Source organism: Liolophura sinensis, chromosome 8, assembly GCF_032854445.1.
Source record: "Liolophura sinensis isolate JHLJ2023 chromosome 8, CUHK_Ljap_v2, whole genome shotgun sequence".
In the NCBI taxonomy this organism is placed as follows: Eukaryota; Metazoa; Mollusca; class Polyplacophora; order Chitonida; family Chitonidae; genus Liolophura; species Liolophura sinensis.
This window is the reverse complement of record NC_088302.1, coordinates 44,243,328-44,268,775: the sequence shown is the minus strand read 5'-3', so window position 1 is coordinate 44,268,775 and position 25,448 is coordinate 44,243,328. Positions and strand designations below refer to the sequence as shown.

The 25,448-nt window shown below is 38.5% G+C and overlaps 1 protein-coding gene across 1 annotated transcript; it reads left to right on the top strand.

The window, feature by feature from the left end:
• The first annotated feature begins 2,816 nt into the window (after window positions 1–2,816).
• Window positions 2,817–18,576, top strand: LOC135472811 (protein FRG1-like). Its single transcript, XM_064752493.1, has 8 exons — window positions 2,817–2,968; window positions 5,078–5,163; window positions 7,363–7,488; window positions 10,824–10,993; window positions 11,335–11,439; window positions 15,617–15,711; window positions 16,421–16,531; window positions 17,325–18,576. Exons 1-8 carry the CDS (start codon window positions 2,901–2,903, stop codon window positions 17,359–17,361), a joined length of 798 nt encoding a protein of 265 aa, XP_064608563.1. The 5' UTR covers window positions 2,817–2,900; the 3' UTR covers window positions 17,362–18,576.
• The last annotated feature ends 6,872 nt before the right edge of the window (window positions 18,577–25,448 follow it).

Genomic DNA, 25,448 nt, shown 5'->3' with positions numbered 1-25,448 from the left:
CACAGACAGATAGCAACAAAGAAAAAGGTACACAGAAACATGGGAGGTCACACTGCTGGAGATACAGACAAATAGCAATGAGGAAAAAGGTACACAGAAACATGGGAAGTCACACTGCTGGAGATACAGACAAATAGCAATGAGGAAAAAGGTACACAGAAACATAGGAGGTCACACTGCTGACGACACAGACAGATAGCGGATGGTTTTCCCCCGTGTTCTACCCGGTTTTTCTCCCACCATATTGCTGGCCGCCATCGTATAGGTCAAATATTCTTGAACAGGGCGAAAACAACAGTCAAATAAAAAAACTGAAGCAAAGAGTGATATAGAAAACCGACAGTCAGGTGGAGATCAAGTGGAGATCCAGGAAGACCGACATTCAACATCAAACAGATAACAGATCAACATGGATGCTAAAGAGATGGTAGAAATATAGACAGAAAGATGGATAGGGGATGCTAAAAGATATACATCACAAAGATTGACATTCAGGGCACTGGGGATAAAGGAAAGTGAAGCAACTGAAAGACTGACAACTGGGTAAATTACCTTAGAGGGAAGTACAGAAACAGAAAGATGGACAGTCAGGAAAGTGGGTATAGAGAAAGGTGGGGAAACATACAGCATGTGGGGATAGAGAAAGGTGGGGAAACATACAATGTGTGATACAGCATATTCCAGCTACCTGCACCAGATCTGTTGTGTCTGTACCTTTCCAAGCCATCCTGCTGACTTCAGGCAGGGGCCAAACAATCTCATCATAGTGAATTACATGGACATCTGACAACGAAGTAAAATATGGTCACTACACTTCTGTACTTGAAGAATGTTCTGCCTCAGGCACAGAGGTGACTCCTGTCTCCATGGGCTCATCCACTAGACGTGCTAAAGCTATAGGTGGCTCTCTTAATCCCTCTCTGTAAATATCCCCCAGCTGAGGTTGTGTGTGCTTGCGTCAACAGCAGCTCTCGAACTTTCCCAGCACTCTCTACAATATATCTGTCCTCAGTTAAAGCACTGAGAACCTGTGAACAGCATGCAATTAAAACACTACACCTGTCCAGGTAAAGATAATTAGAAACAAAGGTAACATATATATTTAACTCAGACTCATATTTGACTCAAACACTGTTGTATGAAACATTGATGAATACATATATGATGAAAATAATAAACAGGTCATTTTTCAAAGGATGTAAGACACAAGCTCAAATGAAAATAAATCAGTAATATGACACTTCAGTATTAATGGGTTTTTTTGTTGTTGTTGTTGGCTAATATACTTGTCTACACTTTTTAAATACTGTATACTTCTGTCTACAATTAAAACACTTGATCTTAAGATACATGAAAACTGACACCACAGAAAAAGACTGATCACCATGTCAGCATTCTGGCATAACAAGCAGACATGACATCGTATCCAGTAAAACTAACTCCATAGAGACCAGATTTTGACACACAAGACCATCCTTACAAACTGTTTAGAAAAATGGTCAGATAGGGTTATGGAAAACAAACATATTTATAACATGGCCCACGATATGAGGGTCCAGGGTCTGGTGAAAATCTCACTTCTGACACCAAATACTTACTAGGTTCATTCTGCAAATCACAAGTGATGCTGTATATTCTGACTCACATTGTGAGTATTTGATGTACAATTGTACATTACTTCTAGGTAATTACTAGTTAATTGATCTACATTTGTGTGCTCTCCACAAATCAGCCCGTTGTCCTTAATTTAAAATTCACAAAGAATAACATAAACTGGTATCATAAAAATGGGGAATGATTATACAGTAATAAGCTCACCAAAACACTTTTCTTAAACAAAGCTTTATTCCATTTGATTCCAGATTTAAAAGTGCCTAAATGAAAAAAAACAAAAAACATTGTGCTGGTAAGTTTATCAAAAATAGCTGATGTTCATTAAATAATATCTATATCAAGACAAATACCAGTGATGATTTACTGAACCATATCTGCTCGCTAAGAAACCTGTAGACTGCATAAACAATGCCATTCCATTCAGTGTGAGATGATGTCGTTGCTACATTATGCATATATAATCCATCTGACTGTATCCCATAAACCCCACACTTCACTGGATTTCTGTAAGCCATGCATGAATACTGGTATTAACGTATGCATAGCATATGTGATGTGCTGAATAAGATTTGTTTACATGTATATGCCAGAGTATCAAGAAATATCACAAAATAAAATCCAAATTTCAAATTCCTTTAAACACACGTTCATCTTCATTTCATTGATCACCATCTCATCATTATACCATGATATATCATGTTACATATAAGGAAAACCCTGGTGATAGCCCGACCGACACACTTCACTATACTGTCACAATATTTTACCGCTCTCCCGATATGTGCTACAGTTTGAAAGGCGTGAAAAGGCATCTTTTGATTATGATGAGATCGTGGATACACGTGTTACCATACCTATTTGACTTACCCACGTGCATGTGCGGTGACCATCAATTGTCACATTTTGTATCGTCTGGTGGTGTATTTTCCTCTGACGTGTCGATTTCATTCAGTACAGAAAAGGGGGTGAAGCATTTTATTTTCACACAGTTTTAAGCACATATTACTAATGGATTCGTTTTCGAAAACGTTATTTTAATCTTTCTCTTCTTCTCATTTCATTTTAGTTTCAAATCAGTTTCTAGATTTCAGAATAACATGCGACTGGGCTGAAATCATGCTACACACCCCTTGCCCTAAATGAACTAGTCTTGCCGGAACTGCTAACAGACAAGTGCTTGCGCAGTGCGATGTTTACATCGGGAGAGACAAACGTGAGAGAAGTGTGGTAATGATCACCTCACGAGTGGTTGATATTCCCCTGTTAAGACGTTGAAGGCAACAATTATGGCTGATTCCTACAACTTCGTTAAGGGGGGAAAACTCAAACTGAAGGGCAGCAAAGGCAAAAGCAAGTATGTTACTATAGCTTGACAAATATAACGAAAATAAATTACATGTTGAACAACAACAACAAAGTAATTTTCCAGTGTGTGAGTGTAATGCTGTTAGTTGCGGACAGTTTTTTGTAATTCTCCACAGAGCAACGCAGTGGTGAAACTTAAAGACACCGGATGTCATATTTAAATACACATGAAACCATACATCACTATCTGACTTGGCTCTGTAGGGCTTTATAATTCACTACATGTATATACCGGTACCCTAACTAAATAACCGAGTCACATATAGCGCCGTAGGGCTGTGATTACGTACACTATCACAGCCCTGTCTTGGTGCATAAGCTTACATTGAACACCTCTGTACTTCCCGTGCTGGCTTCAATACACTAGTCTTAGCCACCAAATAATGTGTCATCTCAGCTGTCGATTCCTGGTAGGTGTCCACATGTATCATCCTTAGTATATCCTCACAAGCATGAAACTGGTGGAAGCTGGATAAATTCAAACTCCAAACGCCATGTTTGAATGCATAGTCCTAACAGACAATACAAGCCAGATAATTACTGACAATACAAACAGATCCTGTTCTTTACTTTAATTGTGTGAGAAACTTTTTACTGATCAGTGTTGATTATGGGTTCCGTCTAGGTCATTACTGTTGCGACTGATCCTAAACAGTGTGTTTCAAAAGGTTTAGACTAGTCTAGTAGTAGTATTGGCAGTGATTCCCCTCACTGTGAGGAGTATGCATTCAAAGGTGGCAGTTGGAGTACGAAGTTTTCCAGCTTCCACCAGTTTCATGCTTGTGAGGAAAAACTAGGGATGACACAGGGGGACACCTATCTGGAATTGATAGCTGAGATGACTATGAGTGCGGACAGACACATTTTTTGGCGTGCAACAGTAGTGTATTGAAACCAGCATGGGAAGTACAGAGGTGTTCAATGTAAGCTTATGGATCATGACAGGGCTGTGATAGTGTAGGTAATCACAGCGGTACAGAGCTATATGTGACTCAGTTATTTAGTTAGGGTACCAGTATATACATGCTGTTAATTATAAAGTTAACCTGGAATTTAAGAAATAATGTTCCTGCTATGAGTGTCTTGCAGCAGTTTATATTCAATAAGGTGGACAAGGTTATTATTTTATGCCAAAGAAGTAACCTGAGACCTAAAATTTTTTAACCTCATGTACCTTATTGACTTTGCCCCATTCGGATACTTGACTCCTCTCTTTATACTGGGCTAGCAGAGTATCATAGCCACAGGGGCAACCAGTGGGAAACATGCCATGTCCGATCTAAACAAAGGCTGCGGTCCACCACTGGTGTCAACTTTGGCTCTTACCTCTCAGCTCGCCCGCACACGCAACATCTCATATATATTCTGCTTGGTAAAGACATACCAGACCCAAATTCACCTCACAGTCATCGCTAAAGCAGCAGCCATTTTGTCTTCACCACAGTTATAGGCCTTGAAAAAGTTTCTAGATGGCGCATACACTTTAAACCTGAAAAGACAAACTTAATGGCTGCCTGGTTTAGAAATAGTTTGCTGTGTAGCGAATATGGGGCTGGTGTGCCATTACCAATTGGAATATACTAGGGATGTTGCGTGTGAATAATTGTGTGAGAAAGAGGTAAGGGCCAAAGTTGACACCAGTTTTGAACTGCAGCCATTGTTTAGAGTTGACTTGTCAGACATGGCATAAATCGGTGTATGGTTTACCATGGGTTGCCCCAACGGCTATGATACTCAGCCAGCCCAGCATAAAGAGAGGAGTGAAGTAGCCACCTGGGACTGTTATTGACTATAAAACTGCTGCTAGGCCCACTTATCAGATGGGTACATAATGCACTCTAGCAGCTAATGTTCCTCAACTTCCTTGACCCTTATTCTCACAAATTTGTGAAGGTTTCTCACCATAAGTCTTCCAAATGCCTAACATTTGAGAGTGCTGCACCGGTCAGCAACCAGTTGCATGATTATGAAGTGTGTTTCAGGGCGCGGTTTTTTAAACTGAGATATATACAATCTTTTCTTGATAAAAAGAAGATAACCAATTGATTCAATGATTTAAATTACAACCTGGCTTTTCACCTTTCTCTGTGAACTGCAGGCACAAGAAGCACAGGAAGAGGAAACTGTCTAATGAAGGAAATGACAGTGTTTCAAAACCAACAAATGCTGATGTCTCTGAGCATGGTAAGTTCTTGTTTGTTGTGTTTATACGTTGTTCAGAATGGAATGAAACAAGGGATGGATAAGGTGGCATAGTAATGGATGGCTTGTTCATGGTCTGACACTGTCTGTTCAACCGCTCTGATGGTTGAATGCCTTATGCTAAAAAAAAATGTCTACATCATGCATCAGACATGTACATGGCCACATTGATGGTTACACAAAATGGACAACACACAACAGGGCTTGATACCCTAACTCCTCAATCTTTTTGCATATGAAGGAGCAACTTTCAGTGCAATTTATGCACATTTTTAATTTCATTTTTGGAGACGAAACTACATTGGTTGCATTGGCCAGTTTCAGAGGTTCACCAAAAGTGTCATTATATCAGTCAACATCAGAAAAATGATTTCCGAATAGCCTTGAATAAACACCTTGAAAACATGTGAAAACGATGAAGAATTACAGTAACATATGGGCTGGGTGCTGCAGAATTACCTCACACATAACAATGTTATCATGCGAGGTGTATGTAGTGTATACCAGCACCTTGATGCCCCAGTTCACTTTCTGTAACCTTGTGCCTGAGCAACATTCAGAATCTTTGTAGAAAGTCAGTAAAACATGCAACCGTCTTCACGTTTAGTTTAAAATCTATTAGTTGTCTCGGGGCCTACATGGCCGAGGGGGTTAGCACGCCAAGGCAACACAACCTAGCTAGCAACCTGTGGATAGTTGTGGGTTTTCCACGGGCTCTGCTTGGTTTCCTCCCACCATTGTTCTGGTCGCCGTTGTATAAGTGAAATATTCGCGAGTACAGCATAAAACACCAATCAAATAAATATCAACTGTCGACCTGACTTGAAATTGATTTGTTGTATAACTTTCATTATTAATAAAATGGTTTCGTATGTGTAGAGTTTTATTATAATCTGCTCTAGACTTACAAATGCATTTTTTCATGGAGAATATTTGTGGGCTTTTGTGGCCATTCACAATGTATACTCTGACAACTTGCTGAGCTGTTGTGTTGTTTGACCAGTCATGTGATTTAACAGCCATTTTGAATTTTATTGATAACTTTAAACCATCCTTTTCCATAAATTGGCTCGTGATCTTTGGATGAAATTCACTGCAATGTTTTTTTTTTTCTTTTCTCTTCACTATCTTTCACCATAGCCCCAGGGAACAGTTCATCCCTGAAAATCTTTGTTCTTCAATTACCATGAAATTATCAGGCACCAGACTACCAGTCCTAGGTCTGGGGTTTAAATCCAGTCTACTCCTTACCATTCTTACCAAATTCATTTCGGAATTAAGTATGGACACTATGGTTCACTTGTGGGAGGTCGGGATTCCAGGTATTGCTGAAATAGTTTTGTTTTCATTGGAAATTTTCCAGAAGGTACATGCAATTCACTTGTTCGGAGAGTTCATTGTCAAATATGGATTACGGCTATTTTATGCTAAAATCTGTGTACAGGCTGCTTGGAACCTGTATAACTGTATGCAGTTCTAGTTTATTTATTTATTTATTTATTTAATTGGTTTTTTACGCTGTACTCAAGAATATTTCACTTACATGAAGGCTGCCAACATCAAAGAGGAAGGAAACAGAGCAGAGCACAGGGGGAAACCCACAGCCATCCGCAGGTCGTTGGCAGACCTTCCCACATACAGCGGAGCGGAAGCCAGCAAGAGGTAGCTGGACTTGAACTCTTAGCATGTTTATTGACCACAATGATGTGAGACTATTGAGCCATTGTGCTGGACTAGCATGTTAACAAACATTTTTTTTTTTGTTTGTAATAAAACTGAAGTACATGTAGAAGTGTTCATTATTTATGTGTATTGGTATCTATAATGTCAGCTTAGAGCAAAAATGTTAGAACTGCATAAATATTGAATCTTGACATCACTTTTTCTCTCATGCACAGTTCTACATTAGCATTTATTGCTATGAAATATTCATTACTGCGTATAATTAGCAATATAAATTTCTTACCTGCTGAAAACATCTGAGAAATTCTTATAACTTCTGTCTGGTAACACATGACATGTGTGAAATGATAAAGAAAATATTATAATAGATCACGTGCTAATGTTAGATAAAAATTGTCATTCCACATGTTCTGCTTACCTGTGCTGAGGGGTTAGTTTTAGAGATGATCACATAATATTCCTCAGATGAGTAAGTCATGTTTTCTTGCTCCATAACAGGGGGTTGGTGGGTGGTGATGAAGTTTGAGGATATTGTGGGAAATGTGGCACTAGAGCTGATGGAAGGATGCTATATGAGTGCCCTGGACAATGGCCTGTTTGCTGTGGGCTCCCCACATGGAACAGGTAAGTACTTAAATTACTTATGAACACTCTGTAGCTGTGGCTTGGAATTATTGACTGTTAACTCCTGTCTCCCTGTTTTTGTTTGTTTTTCTTTTACTCCGATCACACTGCTTTTTGTTTTTTGGGCCACTCCTGTCACACTGCTTTTTGGTTTTTTGGGTCACTCCTGTCACACAGCGTTTTGGTTTTTTTGGTCACTCCTGTCACACTGCTTTTTGGTTCAGTTTCTGGTGCCACTTTTGTCAAATGGCTTCTTCATCACCCTTATATTCTTCAGCGATGTCACAATTATCTGTTGGTCACTGTCTTTGTCTGATGCTATTCGTTCATCTCATTCTCCACTCCTGGCAGTTGTTTTCTTGTTTGTTTGTTTTTCTTTACTGCTGTCACGGTGGTTATAAACCACTTTCTTTACTCCTTTCACACATTTCTTGGTAACTTCATTAGGTCACTTTCATCAGTCTTTTATCTAGCTACATGTATCTCATCCCCAAGTAAGTCCACTGCAGTATGCACACATGAAGTTTTCTTTCTTCTCCTGTTGACTCTTGTGAATCATCACCTTAGGCAGAAGTTTTATATTATCCCAAATTTTCTCAAGTCAAAGCGATTTGAATTGATCTTTTCCAAGCTGTGTGTTCTCTGGCTGCTTCAAATTATATCAAACTAAGGTAGTTTTCTGCTTAACTTCTTTATCCATCGCATCTTTGTTATGAAAATGAAGTCTTTCCTGATCTTGAGACTCTTTGTTAGTTGTACAGAATGGGCATTTTCCCCCAGTAGCACATGTCTCTGTATAGAAGGCACAGCTGAGATGTCCTCATCACGAACTCATGAGTATGCACTGGTGTGACATGAGCCTGATACACACAACCAGCTTGTCTAGGAATACAAGGGTCAAACCTCCAAAGTCCAGTCTGCACATGGACATGATCATTCTGGAGAGGAAGTGAACTATATAATCAATATTGGCTGTGTTCCGAGGGTTATTGGGGGGAGGGGCCTGCACGTGCGGTGATCACTGAGAAAAGTGGCTTATAATGTGGCTGTGCCAGATATACAGGCGGCAAAGCCAAAGCTAACAAACAAAGACTTGGCAGCCAGACTGAGGTCATTGTTACCCTGCTGTGTATGGGGGTATCCCCCCACCCCCCACCCCTTGGGGTGTTTCACTGGCCTGTTACACTGGCCTGATCAATACTTTACCCTGATGGGCAAGCTGCTGGTCCCCTCAGGGATAGGAGGTGTTGTCATAGAGACACTGCCCCTATCTGTTTTTGTTTATAGTGTATAAGAACAATGTTGCAAATGATGTACATGTGGCTGGTTTGGCTGAGCTATAGAAATCATTCATTCATTCATAAAAAAAAAAAAATATGATTCATGTGACAGCCGAGCTGTGCTGAAAGAAGCATTCATCTTCATGTCTAGTGTTCACATGACACTCATGTATACATGCGTATTATGTAGTAGATTGATAAGCCTGAATTTGTTTTCATTTATCTCATTCGGGTTTAAACCTGTTCTCAAGGATGTTTCATAGATTCCAGTTAGGTTTATGGGTGAAAGAGATAAGCCCTACCAGTAAATATAGAATTATAAAAGTGTTTCACGTTAAATACTTTTTGAAAAAAATAAAATTTAAAAAATCCTTGATGCCCTTTTGTTTAAGGGGTAATGTGCTGTCCGTGAAAAAGTGTTGCGAAATGTAAGCATATGTACTTTCATTTATGTCCCAAGGCTGGTGTGTCATCTGTTCAGTTTTGAAAGTGTCAACACCATGTCTGTCTTTCTGTGGTTAAGCCAGATTTCTTACATTTATTACACTTGGTATGGTTATAATGACCACATGAAAACAGTTAGATGTAGATTAATTCCTGTATCGGTATACCAACATTCACCTATAGAGCAAGGCGTATTTGAGACCCTCACTTACCTCACAGAGCTCACTTTAAATTCTAAATATGTACAAGTAAATGTTTGTGCAGTCAGTGTAAATTAACATGTTCATTTAGTTAGCCAAAGCATATACCTGTCTGAGGTTTAAACACTGTACATGTATATATGTGTTTTGCTCTTGCTGTTTTCTTCACTAAAACCTGCAGTAGCCGTTCACATTATCTTCTTACTACATGTACTTAGCTTGAAGACTTTCCAAATTCTGGACAATCGGTTTATTAATGTGGAGGGCATTGCTAAAGTTAATACAATACATGGACATGCTCAAAATAGGGCCCAAAAAGGTGTACTTGTATGTGTGTAAGGTGTACTTGTATGTGTCTAAGGTGTACTTGTATCTGTGCAAGATATACTTGTATTTGTGCAAGATGTACTTGTATGTGTGTAAGGTGTACTTGTATGTGTGTAAGGTGTACTTGTGTCTGTGTAAGGTGTACTTGTATATGTGTAAGATGTACTTGTATGTGTGTAAGGTGTACTTGTATTTGTGTAAGGTGTACTTGTATGTGTGTAAGGTGTACTTGTGTCTGTGTAAGGTGTACTTGTATATGTGTAAGATGTACTTGTATCTGTGCAAGATGTACTTGTATTTGTGTAAGGTGTACTTTTATGTGTGTAAGGTGTACTTGTATCTGTGTAAGATGTACTTGTATGTGTGTAAGGTGTACTTGTGTCTGTGTAAGGTGTACTTGTATCTGTGTAAGGTGTACTTGTGTCTGTGTAAGGTGTACTTGTATCTGTGTAAGGTGTACTTGTATATGTGTAAGATGTACTTGTATCTGTGCAAGATGTACTTGTATCTGTGTAAGGTGTACTTGTATGTGTGTAAGATGCACTTGTATGTGTGTAAGGTGTACTTATATGTGTGTAAGGTGTACTTATATGTGTGTAAGATGTACTTGTATCTGTGTAAGGTGTACTTGTATCTGTGTAAGATGTACTTGTATGTGTGTAAGGTGTACTTGTATGTGTGTAAGGTGTACTTGTATCTGTGTACAACTGTATTCCACCTAGAGGTTTACATGATTCTGAATGATTTATCCACCTTACAGGGCCGCATAAGATTTTTTTTGTGAAGTTTTATTTATTCATTCAGTATCAGAAAAAAGTAAGTGTTGGCATCATCTAAAGGCCTTTTTATGCTTCTAAGCGTGCATATTTACATGTACATAACAAACTTCAGGTGAAATACAATACTCAGTATGAATAAAATCAGATTTTTACATGCTCAAAAATTGTGTCATTATATACGCCAGAATGAGACCAGCCTGTACGGGGAGACACAAGTGTTATATGATTGAATTAATGGTGAAAGGAAGGTTAAACCACAAGCAGACTATTGTGAGCCGTGTTTTGTGATTTGATTCTGTCCCCAGGGGAGGGGCCTGACCCTCAGGAGGTGTTTACGGTCATGAAGGTCAGTGACACCCACATCGCCCTCAAATCCGGCTACGGTAAATACCTGGGTGTGACTATGGAGGGGGAGGTTGTTGGAAGAGCTGATGCTGTGGGTGCCAGAGAGAAATGGGAGCCGGTGTTCCAAGATGTGAGTTGTGGCACATGTTGTTATTACCACAGTATATGTCATAGTTGGATAAACAAGCACATGTATCACATGTATCAGCTTCAGATAGAGTAAATCACCTGTAATTTTGTGGAATTTTTCACTAATTAATCATCCTGATGAACTAACCAGGTAAAAAATCATGTGGAATTTTATGTGGTTAAAAGTCACATACATGTATTATTTAATGTGACTTTATGTAAGAAATAAAACGTAGCTTACCATGTACAAATACATCGATAACACACAGCAGACAGTAGTCATTTAATATTGTTTGAAAATCAAAAAAAAACATTATTTTAAATTTTTGGACTTTGTTGCAGGGCAAGACAGCACTGAATGGCAGTAACAGCTGTTTTATGGGCGTGGATACAGAAGGTGACATCATTTGCAGGAGTAAAACAGCCTCCGCATCAGAAATGCTTCAGGTACCTCCCAGTGATCATCTGCTGTGTTATTACACTGTGTGACAGTTACATCATTACACTGTGTGACAGCTATGCCATTACACCGTGTTACAGTCACATCATTACACTGTGTTACAGTTACGTCATTGCATTTTACATGTATTGAAGGTACATCATTACAGTATGTTACAGTTACCATGTTCACTGTTGATTTATTCATTTCAGTGTGTATTATGTCATTACACTATTACATTTGCCATATTCACGGATGATTTATACAGTGTTTATCTGTTATGTTATTACACTGTGTTACAGATATCTCATTCACCAGTGGTTTGTTCAGCGTTTGTTTGTTCAGTGTCAAGACAAGGTGTTTCAGATACTACATACCTTGACCGGTGGTTTGTTCAGTGTTTGTCTTTTCAGTGTCAAGACAAGGTGTTACAGACACTACATACACTGACTGGTGGTTTCTTCAGTGTTTGTCTGGCGATTTACTTTGGTGTCTATGTGCTAAAAAGGCGATTAACGTAAAGGTGATTAAAAGGCGTTGCAGTTACTTCATTGGCTGTGGTTTGATTCTAATTCAGTGTACGAAGTAGTAAAGACTGTTGTCACCCAACAACAATAAGGAACAAGCCCCCTCTCAAAGTAGAATATTACATGTGCTATCATCTGTCAGACACATTAATCGCAAATTGTTCATTTATTTTTTTATATAAAGTACAGATGTGGCTTATGTCGTACCCAATAATAGAGAACGCAGTGTTAAACAAAATGGTAGGGGTGGTATCTCAAAAAGTACTGCAGGTATTGAGCCCAGGGTGTGCACACATGTAGAGCAAAATAGCACAAGGGAGATATTCCATCGTTGATTGGATGTGTGAATATTAAGTACAGTAAATTACTGAATTGCTGACTTAGTGTATTGTGCATAAGAAGGTGTGGAGAAAGGCTGAATCCCTGGATGAGAAAGTATGAGGTGTGAAGCGCGGATGACTTTGTCGCAGAGAGTATGGGAGCTATGTTTTAGCTCTGATTCTTTATGTATGGCGATATGGCCAATATATGCTTGAATCAACAATTCAGATGCAGGTGGTTAAAACTTTTCCTTGACCACTAAGCCTGTATAAGAGATCTGGTCGCTCATGTGTCTCAAAGCTCGTGTCCGATTTGGAGGGTAATGGTATCTTCATAACCCAGTCCTACTTAAATGTTGTGGTACTGTAACATCTTTCGATTCTGTTTGATGGATCGCATCAAACAAATAATAAAAAAAAACGTTACATCACAATTAGCGTTAGTGAATGCTCTTTCGTGCCAGCTGAGCGGCATTATTTGCATAGTGGAATATAATATGTAGCATGGTTGGTCTTTCATGATAATGTTACATGAAGTTTTAGTACAACAGCATTACAGCTTTTATCCACTGGGAGTCTAGTCGCTTGTTCACTGTATAGATTACTACTGGGTGTGTAAGATTATGGGTAGTGACTTGGCTTACGATTAGTTAAGCAGGAGAGTAAATCTGAATGGATTGAAGCTTACATGTTAACTAGGGAAGTCTGATAGTAGATTATACAATCTCTGTCACTTTGACACAACGAGGCCTCAAGATATCCATGATCATAATCAGAATGCCACAGATTAGACCACCAGTTCACCTTGCTGTTCATATTTGTGCCTGAGAGAATTGATGCCTTTTCTCACACTGGCCAAGTTTGGTGTATTTGAAATGAAGGGGAAGAACGAAACTGTTAGAAAATGCGTTTCACATTGATTAGAAACATATGGACTTTTGGTATATGACACTGTTACGATCAGTTAGACAAAGGATTGACGTCACAACAAATGTTTAAATTCGTCTAAACGGAGAAAGATGCATGGTCTTTCTGGATAGCTCAGTGGGATAATGGAGTGCTCTAAATCCCTGTGTTCGTGAGTTAGAATCCTGCACTACTGCGTGTCAGGCGAAGGCGCGCTCCGGTGGGACAAGTCGTCACCCATCACCACTCAAACCACAAACTCGTAATTAAGGGTTCTTGAAAAATAATCAACTGTGCAGATGATAGTGTGACATCACAGCAAATGTGTAAGTAGTGGGGTGCCTACCCAGGTTAAACATGGGACACTGATTGGTTCGTCTTACACGAAGAAAGTATTACATGCATTATCTTATTTGCCAGACGAATATGGAAATATGCCGTACTTTTCTGACTAAGAAATTACGGTTTTCTGAATAGAGTGACGTCACAAGAAGCATTTAATCAAGTCTTAGGGGCCGTTTTTTAAAAAGAACTTTATGTATTGAGGTCAGGGTTTGCACACATATAGAACAGAACAGGAGGGGGTGATATTCCATCGTTTAGCCTGTGTGTACATGTTAAGTACTATAAATTACTGAATTCCTGACTTACTGTATTGTGTATAAGAATCAGTGTTAAAGGACTAGTGTCCAGGTTGGTTATTTATTCATAATTAGCTATGCCTGTATATATTGTTAAATTGAGTGTACAAAAATATTGGAAAAAGGAATATTAATGTGAGTACTATGGCACTGGAAATCACTAGATAATGCTTTTTTCCTGCCAACACTCGGTAGTCCTTGCAGAATGACGTCATACAAGACCAAACTTTATGAGCTATCAGAGTTTTGTTACTTAGTTCTCCATGAAATGGTTTGCTGTCCTGCATACAGTTGTTAAAACAGGTGGTTGAAGAACCCTGGATTTACATTTACATCAAGTTTTCAGGCAATTTTGCCCTCAAGAAAGCATGGATTCACAGCATAAGACAGACGGGTTTTATACCCACTGAATACAGCTGGATCTACTCTCACCATTTTCCAGCAGAAAGCTACAATATGGTTGAACTCGAAAGATTTGGCTACGATGGGGACAGCAGTCGACTAAAACCTGAAGCTATACCCATGGTGACAGACACAACCCAGGACGTCTTTATTGAGACAGTTTGTCTGAAATCCCCGATGTTGACATAGGCACGATAATTCCCCCTTCTCCAAGTCTCTCCCTTCAACCTCGCTGACTTCTACACAACAACAGACTTTCCGTTTCCTTTGGCATCTCTAGGCAATTTCCACAGGGACACCTGCACACAGTGGTTATAAAATACTATAATTAAATTGAACTGAAAACTGACAGATAACAAGTCTCTGTACACTAAACCTAGACATTCGCATCGCACATGTATTTATATTGCATGCAACTGTAGGGCCCAAATAGACATAGACTATTCCGAATGTCAACAATAACATGTACAGGTAGTTGTCATTGCATAGGTTTATGAATTCAGCATCACTAGGGGAATAGAATGATATTTATTTCAGGTGGGCAGAAGGAAAGAATAGTAAATATCATGTGATGTACAGGGTGTCCCAGAAGTTGAGCACCATCCTGATTTTTATTTTTTTTCTGTGTTTCAGATTTAGTACTGATTTGAAATTTTTTTCTCTCTGTCAGAGTTAATTATGGCTAATAAACTAACACTACAAGAAAGGGTTGAATTGGTTTTTATGTTTGGAAGAGATGGGGCAACAAACTGCTCTGTAGCTCAAGCATTCAACCTCATCCTGGATGGTTGACTTCCGGGACACCCTGTACATACAAAATACAGGCCTACAGTGTAACACAGGATAAAGTGATAGCTTACCAGTCCTGCGGTTGGAAATGCCTGAACAAAGATCAAATTCAACGTCTGAAAACTTGGAATGTGAAGTCTGGCCAGAAGTCAGTGTCATAAATCGGAATTTCAAAGTCGTCCATTATGGATTCATATTTACCTCTGTGTAGCTAGAATCCATCTAACAAATGACATCATTTTGATATGAATTCTCGTGTTATTTAGGCCAGCTAAACTTGGGTTGGCCATCCATGAAGTCACCCACTGAGCTTTACTGGGTGGCCGCCTATAGCTCAGTGAGCATAGCAAATCTATTGTTTTGGGTGTGTTTAAAGTCATAATTATAGTTGTCAGAAGCCCTCACAGTACAAACATACTGTTGAAACAGGTTATAATCTTTCTATTTAGCACAAGTAGCTAAATCTGGACGAATCCTTTTAACAAAGTGTTAGGAATGGTTTCTCAAAAATCTGAACTACATTACTACATTCTACATAGCCTTGCAGCCAATACTAAGTTTTTTAGCTCACATTAAAAAATTTGTGTTGTGGTGTTGTAGATTCGATGTTGTGCTGCTATTGGGACTGAATCGGAAGAAGATCAGAAGCCAAAAGAAGAAAGAGGCAAGATGAAAGATGTAGAAATTAATTATGTGTAAGTGTTCATTGTGAAGAGATTGCCCATGGAGAAACAATGAGCGTCAATTGCCATGCCTCACTTTCAACAGAGTGCCATCTTACATCAAGAACTGAGTATGAATACATGTACATAGGGGTTTTACAGAATTAGGTCAGGAATTCTCACACCAGCATCAGTGATTTAATGTGCAAATTTATGTGTTGGTCAAAACATATACTGTCTATTTTTATTGGAGTCCTGGATATCTGAAGAACCTTTAAATGTTAAATATGTAATTCAATTAATCAGAAATCCTTTCATCATATTTTTTAAATTGTATGTATTTATGTTTATTAGGGCCTTAAGGCACAAGACTGGAAGCCATATTGTATTTGTGCAAGCTACTATTGTATGTGTTAAGAAAATAATATGAGATTTTACTTTGGCAACATCAAGGAGTGAGAGTTTCTGTGTGGAAAAATTTTACTTGGACCAGTCATGACTTGACAGCCATATTGGATTAATGTCCGAAAGATTTAGACGTCTTAAAGTTGAAAGTTAGTTTGTGGATTGCGCTGCTGAAACTGGATAAATTGTTGAAAGTTGATATTGATCAATCCACAATATATTAGGTGTTACTGCATTAAATTTATGTAGTGCATGTATCATGAGGAGAAGGTTACATCCCTTTACACAGGTATTACACATTACTGTAGAAAAAATATTGTTTTATTTTCCCTGACAGGAAAAAGTTTCAGAGTTTTCAGGACAGGCGGTTAAGAGTAAATGCAGGAGATGTATCAGAGTTAAAGAAGGCAAAGAAAGATGGGAGTTTACATGAGGCTCTGTTAGACAGGTAAATCTGTTATTTATTTGCCTGTTAATCACTACTCCTATTTAGTATTACCTAATCATGAATTTTCCACCTATATGATGGCAGTCATTTGTATATGTAAACCCATTGACCTTTGACCTCTGACCTCTGAAGAACTTTCCAATACACACACTATATCGGTGGAAGGCAAGGGCTTTTCAGTGAATGTTAGACTGTGCAAGCGAGAGCCATTGACCATTTATTGTCACAAAGGCACCACAAACATTGAGAGCAGGTGTGTCTACAAATTCCCTGTAGGATTTCAACCAAACCTTGTATGGTCTCATGACTGAAAAACAAGCACCTTAACCTTGGGCTCTATAACCACGTCACCTTGTCAGGCACCTCACAAGCCTTGTGACAGAGATACCACATAATGTCAGCCACCTGACAAACCTCATGACATAAAGCCACAACTGATCAATCTGGATAATCCCATATATTTATTTATTTATTTATTTCATTGGTGTATTTCATTTACATCATACACAAGAATATTTCACATATACGACGTCACCAGCATCATGGTGGGAAGAAACTGGGAGCAGCTCAGGGGAAACGCCCAACCATGCTGGCAGACCTTCCCACGAACGATAATCTGCTATAGAGCGAGAATTAAATGTTATTGAATAAACCGTGTCTACATACAGGTCCTATCAATTTGAAGAACATTCACATTGAGCTGACGTGCATGACCAGAGTCCAAACTAGACCTGAATCAGGTGAAAGAGTTCCCGCTGGTTATTATTTGCTTGATCTGATTTGCTTTTCACAGGCGAGAGAAAATGAAGGCTGATAGATACTGTAAGTGATTGGCAGTCCAAACCTGAGGTCAGCTTCATTGTGATGGACCAGAATATGGAGACTGGAGAGCACATTATTGCGATAATTCCTTCACTGATTGATTGTAGAATTGGACATATGATGTACCTCAAAAAGTGTGGATAAACATACCCAGACAACCATTTCCATGCTTCCATGAATAACCACGTTCAAGTATGTGAGGAAAATTGTGAAATGTTTGTCAAACTATAGAATTGTCAGGCATTCATCAAACTAGGAAATATTCCTGTTAAAATGTGCAGAGTAATGTCCCTTTTCAGTGACAAATAAAGCCCCATGTCTATACAATATATACAGTTTACTCAGTACTGGCATGGGTGACTGATATCCATTAGTGCCACTGAAAAGCTTTTAAACTTAGTAAGCTGTCCAGGTGTTTAAAAGTTCTGAACAATATCCATGTATTCAGAAGTTCCGAACATTGTTCAGGTATTCAGACGTTCTGTACAATGTTCAGTTATCCAGAAGTTCTGTACAGTGTTCAGTTATCCAGAAGTTCTGTACAGTGTTCAGTTATCCAGTTCGGAATTATATACATATTCTGTACATATGGATACATAGGTATTCAGCTGTTTAATGTGCAAACCCTTTTTACCTGACACCATCATGATCATCTTTCTAGTTCATTGTATGTGGAAAATTGCACGATAAATTTTTGAGGGATTAGGGGGGAAATGTCATAGGGAAACCTCATTTTAATTAATTAGTACTTAAAAATTATTTTAAGTAATGCTCACATTTTAAAAATATACAGCTTAGCCTGAAAATAGTTATACATTAAATAAATATCACTGTTTGCACATGTTGTCTTCTTGTTATCATTGTTGTTTGGACAATGAAGGGCATTTATATACATGGTGTACTTGAGTTTTCTACTGAATCTGATTTGTAATGGGTGTGAATCAAAATAGAGAAATAATTTTACCACCAAGCTCAGGGGCAACATCTTTTTGGAATATCTTTCACTGGCCTGTCTAAAGAGAAACCTGTGCGTCTTGGTACTGTTGTTGACCCAGTGTCATTTCTGACTAGGAGTATCCATATTGTGTTGTGTATAGTGTGGTTGGCAGCACAATTCCATATTTTCTTAACGCATAGGTTGCCTCCCTTTTCAAGGATCTATCTCACTTGACAGGTGTCTGTCCTTTATTTTAGTATTAAAGCATATGGGGTATGAAAATACTGCCGTTTACTTTGTCAGTTTCTCAAGGCACAGAAGCAAATGGGGAGGTGGCATATTTTTTTATCCTGTGAGTTGGCGCTTAAGTGAAACAGGACATTTAGCCATTGTTACGTCAAAAGTGGATTGTCACTCAACATCTACAGTGTTACAATCTATCAGTTTCTATTGTAATGTTGTATAGTCTTTTATGTGATGTCATAATGATGGGATGGGACATTTGATGTCAAGATCCTGCTGCCGGGCATATGACAGGTCCCCATTGCAATGATTCAAAAGTAGTTTACACACATGGTTGATTATATTCCACCTCACTTGTACTTCCAAACGCTAACAGCATTGGATAATTACTCTGATGCATTAAATATATAAAATAATAAATCACTTGGAGACCAGCTACCTACAGACAGATTCCATCATGTGACAACAAGGTTGAAAGCGACGTTATTGTAAAGAACAGTATTTATTTTCTTTGGGTGTTTTACGCCGCGCTCAAGAATATTTCCTTTACACAATGGCGGCTAGCATTATGGTGGGAGGAAACCAAATTCTAACCCACAGCCATTTGCAGGTTGTTAGCATCTTGTGACAGATCATTCACAGTGCGATCATTCACAGTGATCGCAATGGCGAGAGGCGCCCGGGTCATTGTGCGGCGGTAGAACACAAACCTCTTGGCCTCTATAGGTTTCATGGGAATCAGTACTATACCCAGATACAAACTATATTGCAGATGTTTGATGGAGAATTTATCACGATATACGATGCGCCACGGCAAGTTAATGCTGAACATTGCGTTTTTGCTATGTTTGATGTCGACTTGCTTGCATACTGTAGCGATTTTGTTTTTATGTATATATCTTCTTAACGATACAGATATCCCAGTTCCAAATCACACCATTTACTACAGGGGAAAGCACAATATTGGTAGCATGAATCACCCAGTGTCGAACTCTGGAACAATATCTGTATACTGCTGGAGACGTTCGCTACTATGGATTCTTTTGAATGTCAGCTCGGTCAGTCCGTGTCATTCAGTAGTATGTTTGGGAAAACCACTAGTTAGCTCTGAACTTCGAATAACCAAGAAAAGTCCGATTTTTAAAGTTCAACAAACAGCAGCAACAGTTTTATTAAAATAGAGTGACAGGAGTATGTTGATATATATATAGGTAAAAGTGCCAGTACTGTGTACAAGCACAACATCTGTACTTCAGATGGTTCAGATAACTGTGTTAGGGATATCTCAGGGAGGTATTAAACCTAGTACTGCTGTGATAGTGGTATGTCCTACTGGTGTCATATAGACAATATGTCAGCCATGTGTGGGGACATTATCCGTAAATAATACTTTCAGGTCTTCTCTGGGAGTAACAGTTCCAGAATTGGTCCAGTAATAACTTGGGAAAACGAGTTTCAAATTCTGGGACTCGGTGTCTCACTGTGCTGAAACTGGGAATCCCAGTCCCACGATTGCTCAGGGGCACTTATGCACAAATTCTCCCAGTATAAATGTTTCAGCTCATACTTGGGAATTATAAAATTTTGGTCCAGAAAATCCCAGTGACAAACTATTGAGATATACTGTCTCAATCATGGTTGGGAATATCAGTCTCACAGCCTGGGAAAGTCAGTCCCACAGCCTGGGAAAGTCAGTCCCACAGCCTGGGAACACTTGTGTCACAATTTGGAACTAGCAGTCCCACTGTCTCTAGGTATGCTCTAAAGCTGAAATCCCACTTCAGTGCTGACAACTTATCTAGCTACCACTTCACACTGCTTATATACATGTAAAATACCTGCCTTAGAAAGCTAACTAGGTGGAAATTTAGATGTTAACACGACGGTGGTCCGAGATCATCTGGGACTAAAAGTGGGAATTTGCCCAGTATTTATAGTCTACGCTCATAAATATTCATGAGTACCAAGGATGGTACTCAGAGCACTGATTGGCTAATACCAAAGTACAACATCTGTTTATAGAAATACTATACATGTACATGCGTATCTAATGTCATGGCACATTTTTTTTTTCTTTCTTTTTTTTCTTAATAATGGAAAGATGAACAATAACTTGTAGGTAGAAAGGAGATGAGCCTGTGGAGTGAAACTATTTACTTTCGCAAATACAAGTTAATGCCCCTTTTGAAACTCTTCAATATGAGTTTAACACTAAAGGATGTCGTAAAGTAGACAACCTCGTCTAGCGGCAGTTCACCGTGAACGACGATCGTGCGCGGCGAAACAACAACAACAACCACAAAAATGATTTAGTGTCTTAAACTTGGTATAAAGGATGTTTTATGCCAAAATCATGCCACAGTCAGTGAGTACTAATGTTGTTTTAACTGGAAAGATGCCGTACGTGGTTTGTTACAGCAAGAATATGTCCAAAAGTAATGGAAACTCTACTCGAATTTGTCACTTCAAAATATTAACAATGGCGGATGTTTCGCCAAACTTAAGGTCGCTAAAAAAAAACTGTTGTTTGCAACCTAGTCAAACAATATCTGATCACCAAGCTTGGAGAGAAACTCCTTCAACATGTCAGTGTATTATACGTGAAATTTGGTGTTCTAATTAAGTCATCAAATGTTAAAATTCTTACGTTGGAAGGGACAGGGGTCCACGGAAACTGTGTCCTTCAAAAGTTATATCAAGGCGCCAAAAACAACTTGCTCTCATGAGTCCACAAAATATCCTGTCTCTATATGTTACAAAAAAAAAACATATATATATTTCAAAATATTCCACAAAAATTCTAATTTAATTTGAGGATATGTCTAACCCATAAAAATTTACATTGTACTGGTAAAACCTGTGTCTACGTTATGGACAAGGCAGAAAATTAACCCCTAGCCTACCATGCAATTATATGAAATCATATACTGTCTCTAGCAAAATCGCCACATCACTCTTAGAAGACGAGTGGTCTTAAACTAACAAAAGGGTATAGAGCAATGCCAACCACTTCTGGCATATCAGTCACATAAGATGAAATCACACTTTAGAGCAAAATTGCAGGTTATTGGACTCGTGTTTATGTGTCCATCCTATCATTTTTTATGTCATTCACGCTGATAAGTGGGATTCCGCATTAGATAAACTATATCCTCCACTTCTTCGCACCAAAGTTGTACTATAGCGAGATTCAGAAAATCTATGAATTCAATGTCCAATTCTGGGCTTGAACCAAGGACTTGTGTGCCTCAAGGTTCAGAGTTGCGCACCTTACTCACCAAGCTACAGCAGAGAGGCAGGCAGAATTCCCAATTCATCCTTGATAAACTTTAAGGCATACAGAATCGACACTGACTGGTCGACAGTGGAGACAGGGTTTCCTGGGTCACGCTGCCATACCTAAAACTCAGTTTAGGCCAGGTATAAATGGCTAGGTTAAAATGGCGAGCGAAAAGAAATGAGAAACTCTAGAAGAGGATGTTTTTGAATGGTCATTTATTGACAATATCACTGCAGCATATTCAAAAGGGAACCACTTACAAATGTAATTCTGATTATGAGGATTGCCTTGAGGTATATACAGTTGGTACATTTTGCATCGTACACCCCCTAGGAATACATGCCATTGTCAGGGAAGGGTTCTGCTAGTGTTAACTGAGTAGCACAATATAACACAAGCAGACAGATGTCTCATGTATCTTAATTCTGGTCAGCTCCACTCATAAAAACAGATCATCTGCCACATTCAGGCTTGTGCATGTATATATATAGATATATATGTGGAACCGCTGTTGTAAAACTTGTCATGATATTTTTCATCATTAATCTAGGAAGTCTTTGATGAAAAACCTATGATGAAAAATTCAGTCCAAAGTTCAATGACAGCAGTTTAATGCCCTTTTCCATTTACACAGGTTTCCAGCATGCACTGAACTTCTAGCAGTTATATTAGCGCTCACCCTGGCACAGAACATCTGAGCATCTACACGTACACCTCACAATCAGCTAGCTTCACATGTACACTTCACTGAAGAGTTGAACAAGGACAGTGCAGCACCCTACTTGCACACCAAATGAATCCAAAGAAACAAGGACATCTTTGCACACTTTATCTCGGTTTAGTTTTCCCCACACAGAATCTTGCTAAAGGTAAGCTACGAGTCTCATTACATAAGCATTATTAAGACGGACGAACTACAAAGATTTGATCACATCAATGTGAAATGATCACATCTTGAACAAAACTTCGGAAATAACTGTACATGTTTGCTTTAATAACTTTTCTGGTGAGCTCGTTCTCACCATGAGTATGGAGAAAGGAGGCATACAAAATAGACACACACAAGATACACAAAGCTCAGATCCTTATCCCTGCTACAGATAACGGAATGGAATAGAATGAAAATCAAAATAAGATACCTTTATAGTTTGTACTTGAGACACTGTTTTACCAAGTTTCCTACCATCGGAACTGTAACTTCAGCAAATCACTGGCCTACACTACCAAATGCACACAACAAGCTGCAATTGGCATTATCTGGTACACTACCATTTTCAATCTACACTACACATTTGCAATCTATCTACAGCTTCATTCACACGGATACAAGTTTTCCATGTCTTTACATGTATGCCTCCCTTCACAGCTACACACAATTGTGGGAAAAAGTTACTTTTTAACATTTATTTGCACATCCTCATACATGTATATGAAAAACAGAAAACCCCTGAGCTATCTCGGGCACATGTTCATCCACCTTAAAAAAAAACAAAAAAAAAACGTGCAAAACTATCCCACCCAGCACATATTTTCAGATTTTACCAATGTACATACATTAGGTAGACAGAAGCAGCACCTTGTCAGCCACACCTGTGTATACACACTTGTATCCACACTACAACTGAATGACCCAGGTGTAAAGTAAACTCCTTCACAAAACACACATAAAGAGCATGTTAGTGATAAACACTGTGCTACATACACAATTTCGAACATCAAATATGTCTGATCAGCTTTTCTGTTAACACCATGATAGTGGCATGAATACATGTACATTCTAAGATACTGTATCGGGCAAATGCTTCTTGCTTGGTAAGATCTTCAATACAAACCAGGAAAGTTTGACACATACTTTCACTTTAAATTTTCTTTGCAATTTGTAGGAATATTGCAGAAATATCTACAACTTCAACACAGGTAGTGGAAAACTCTATCTGTGTAAACTCGTTAATTACCTTAGTGTATTAACCAACATTCTGTAGTCTGTGTTAACAACACACAATCATCACATTAGTGCTGTTATAATGTCAGCACAAGCCATGAGTGAGCACTTACAAGGATGCGCATGTATTCACAAATTATTTGGTATAACAATATTCACTATGACAACCAGTTTGTTGACGAGGGGACTAAGGACATGCAGAGGAGGTGCAATTATATGACAGGGATAAAAATGGAGTAGAGTTAGTTTAAGTAATTAAAGACAGAAAAAATTTAGCACATGAAGACAGAATATCTTGTCTTCGAAAGAGATCTACCAAATGATAATGTTATACCACAGGCCCTCATACCAGAGTTATCAGCCCTTGTTTTTACCCAAAGATTAATGGAGGGGGCAGATCATTTGGATATGAGTGCCTATATTAAACATACATGTACCAAGGATCAGATGTATAGCTAAACTATTTTTGCTTAGAGACAGATATTACAGAGGATGGAAAGCAGCACTGGCAGATAGGCTGGATCTTGAGCATTGAGAAATCCAAAATGATATAAAATAAATAATTAAAAAAGAAAAAGAGTATAGTGACATTATAACTACAGACAGCCAGCAAACTTTTTACAAACACCTTCAACCACCAACAGTTAGCAGCTGCCATATGAACACTAGTACCAGAGACAAAATGACCAGTGTAACAGTGTAGACAACACCGCCCAAGCAATAATATTTTACCATCAGTTTTTCTTCATAACTCATTTAATTGGGAACTTGGTAACTACATAATTTGTCTTAAGATTGCCCAACATTTTGACTTCTGAGAACTCTATCAGATCTTGTCGGGTAAAATAAGATCCTTTAACTTTTCGTTGAGGTCAGCACTACAATTAATCCAAGCAGCAGGTTACCTTCCTTAAAACCTCATACCATCTATCCTCCTATGAATGCTAAAAGTGAAACAATTATGCCGGGGGGTGGATCAACATATACATGTTCCAGTACATTAATGTCAACTCAAAGCATACATGTCTGGCTCCCTTACTACATAATTAAATGCAGAAATGAATAAAAAATAAAAAAATTAAAACGTAAATGTCTGACATTACTCAATTTTTTATGTACACAACTCACCTAGTTTATTGACCATGTTAAATCTGGGTGCATTTAGATTTTTTGTATACTTCACTAGTCTACGAGCAAAAATGGTGCTGTTTACTTATTTCTGGCTTTCAATAAATCAATGCAGAACCAAATCCTCAAAATGTCTGAACACCACCAATGAATCATGCAAATTTGGAATAAAGACAGCTCAAATGCATGTGAATATTCACACTGATGATGGCACAAAGCGAAACAAAAAAACTAAAAAAAAAATCCTTCTCTTCAGATTTGATGTCTTTACAGCAACTGTACAGCAGATAATGGGCAGCTACACTTATCATTATCTCATAGTATTACAGTGCAGTGTCACGGACATCATACAGAATGATCTGGGCAGAAGTTATACACTTAGTACACATCTCCATCTGCCATGTATGATATTACATATAAATACCGGACATTTTGTCCAGTATCCCACTTTCTGATTATTTGGCTTTAAATTGTTTTATATGTTCATTATATAAATGATAAAACAAACCAATGTGGATAACTGTTCAATAACTCAAAAACTGAAACCACTGACAGTCTGCTGGCA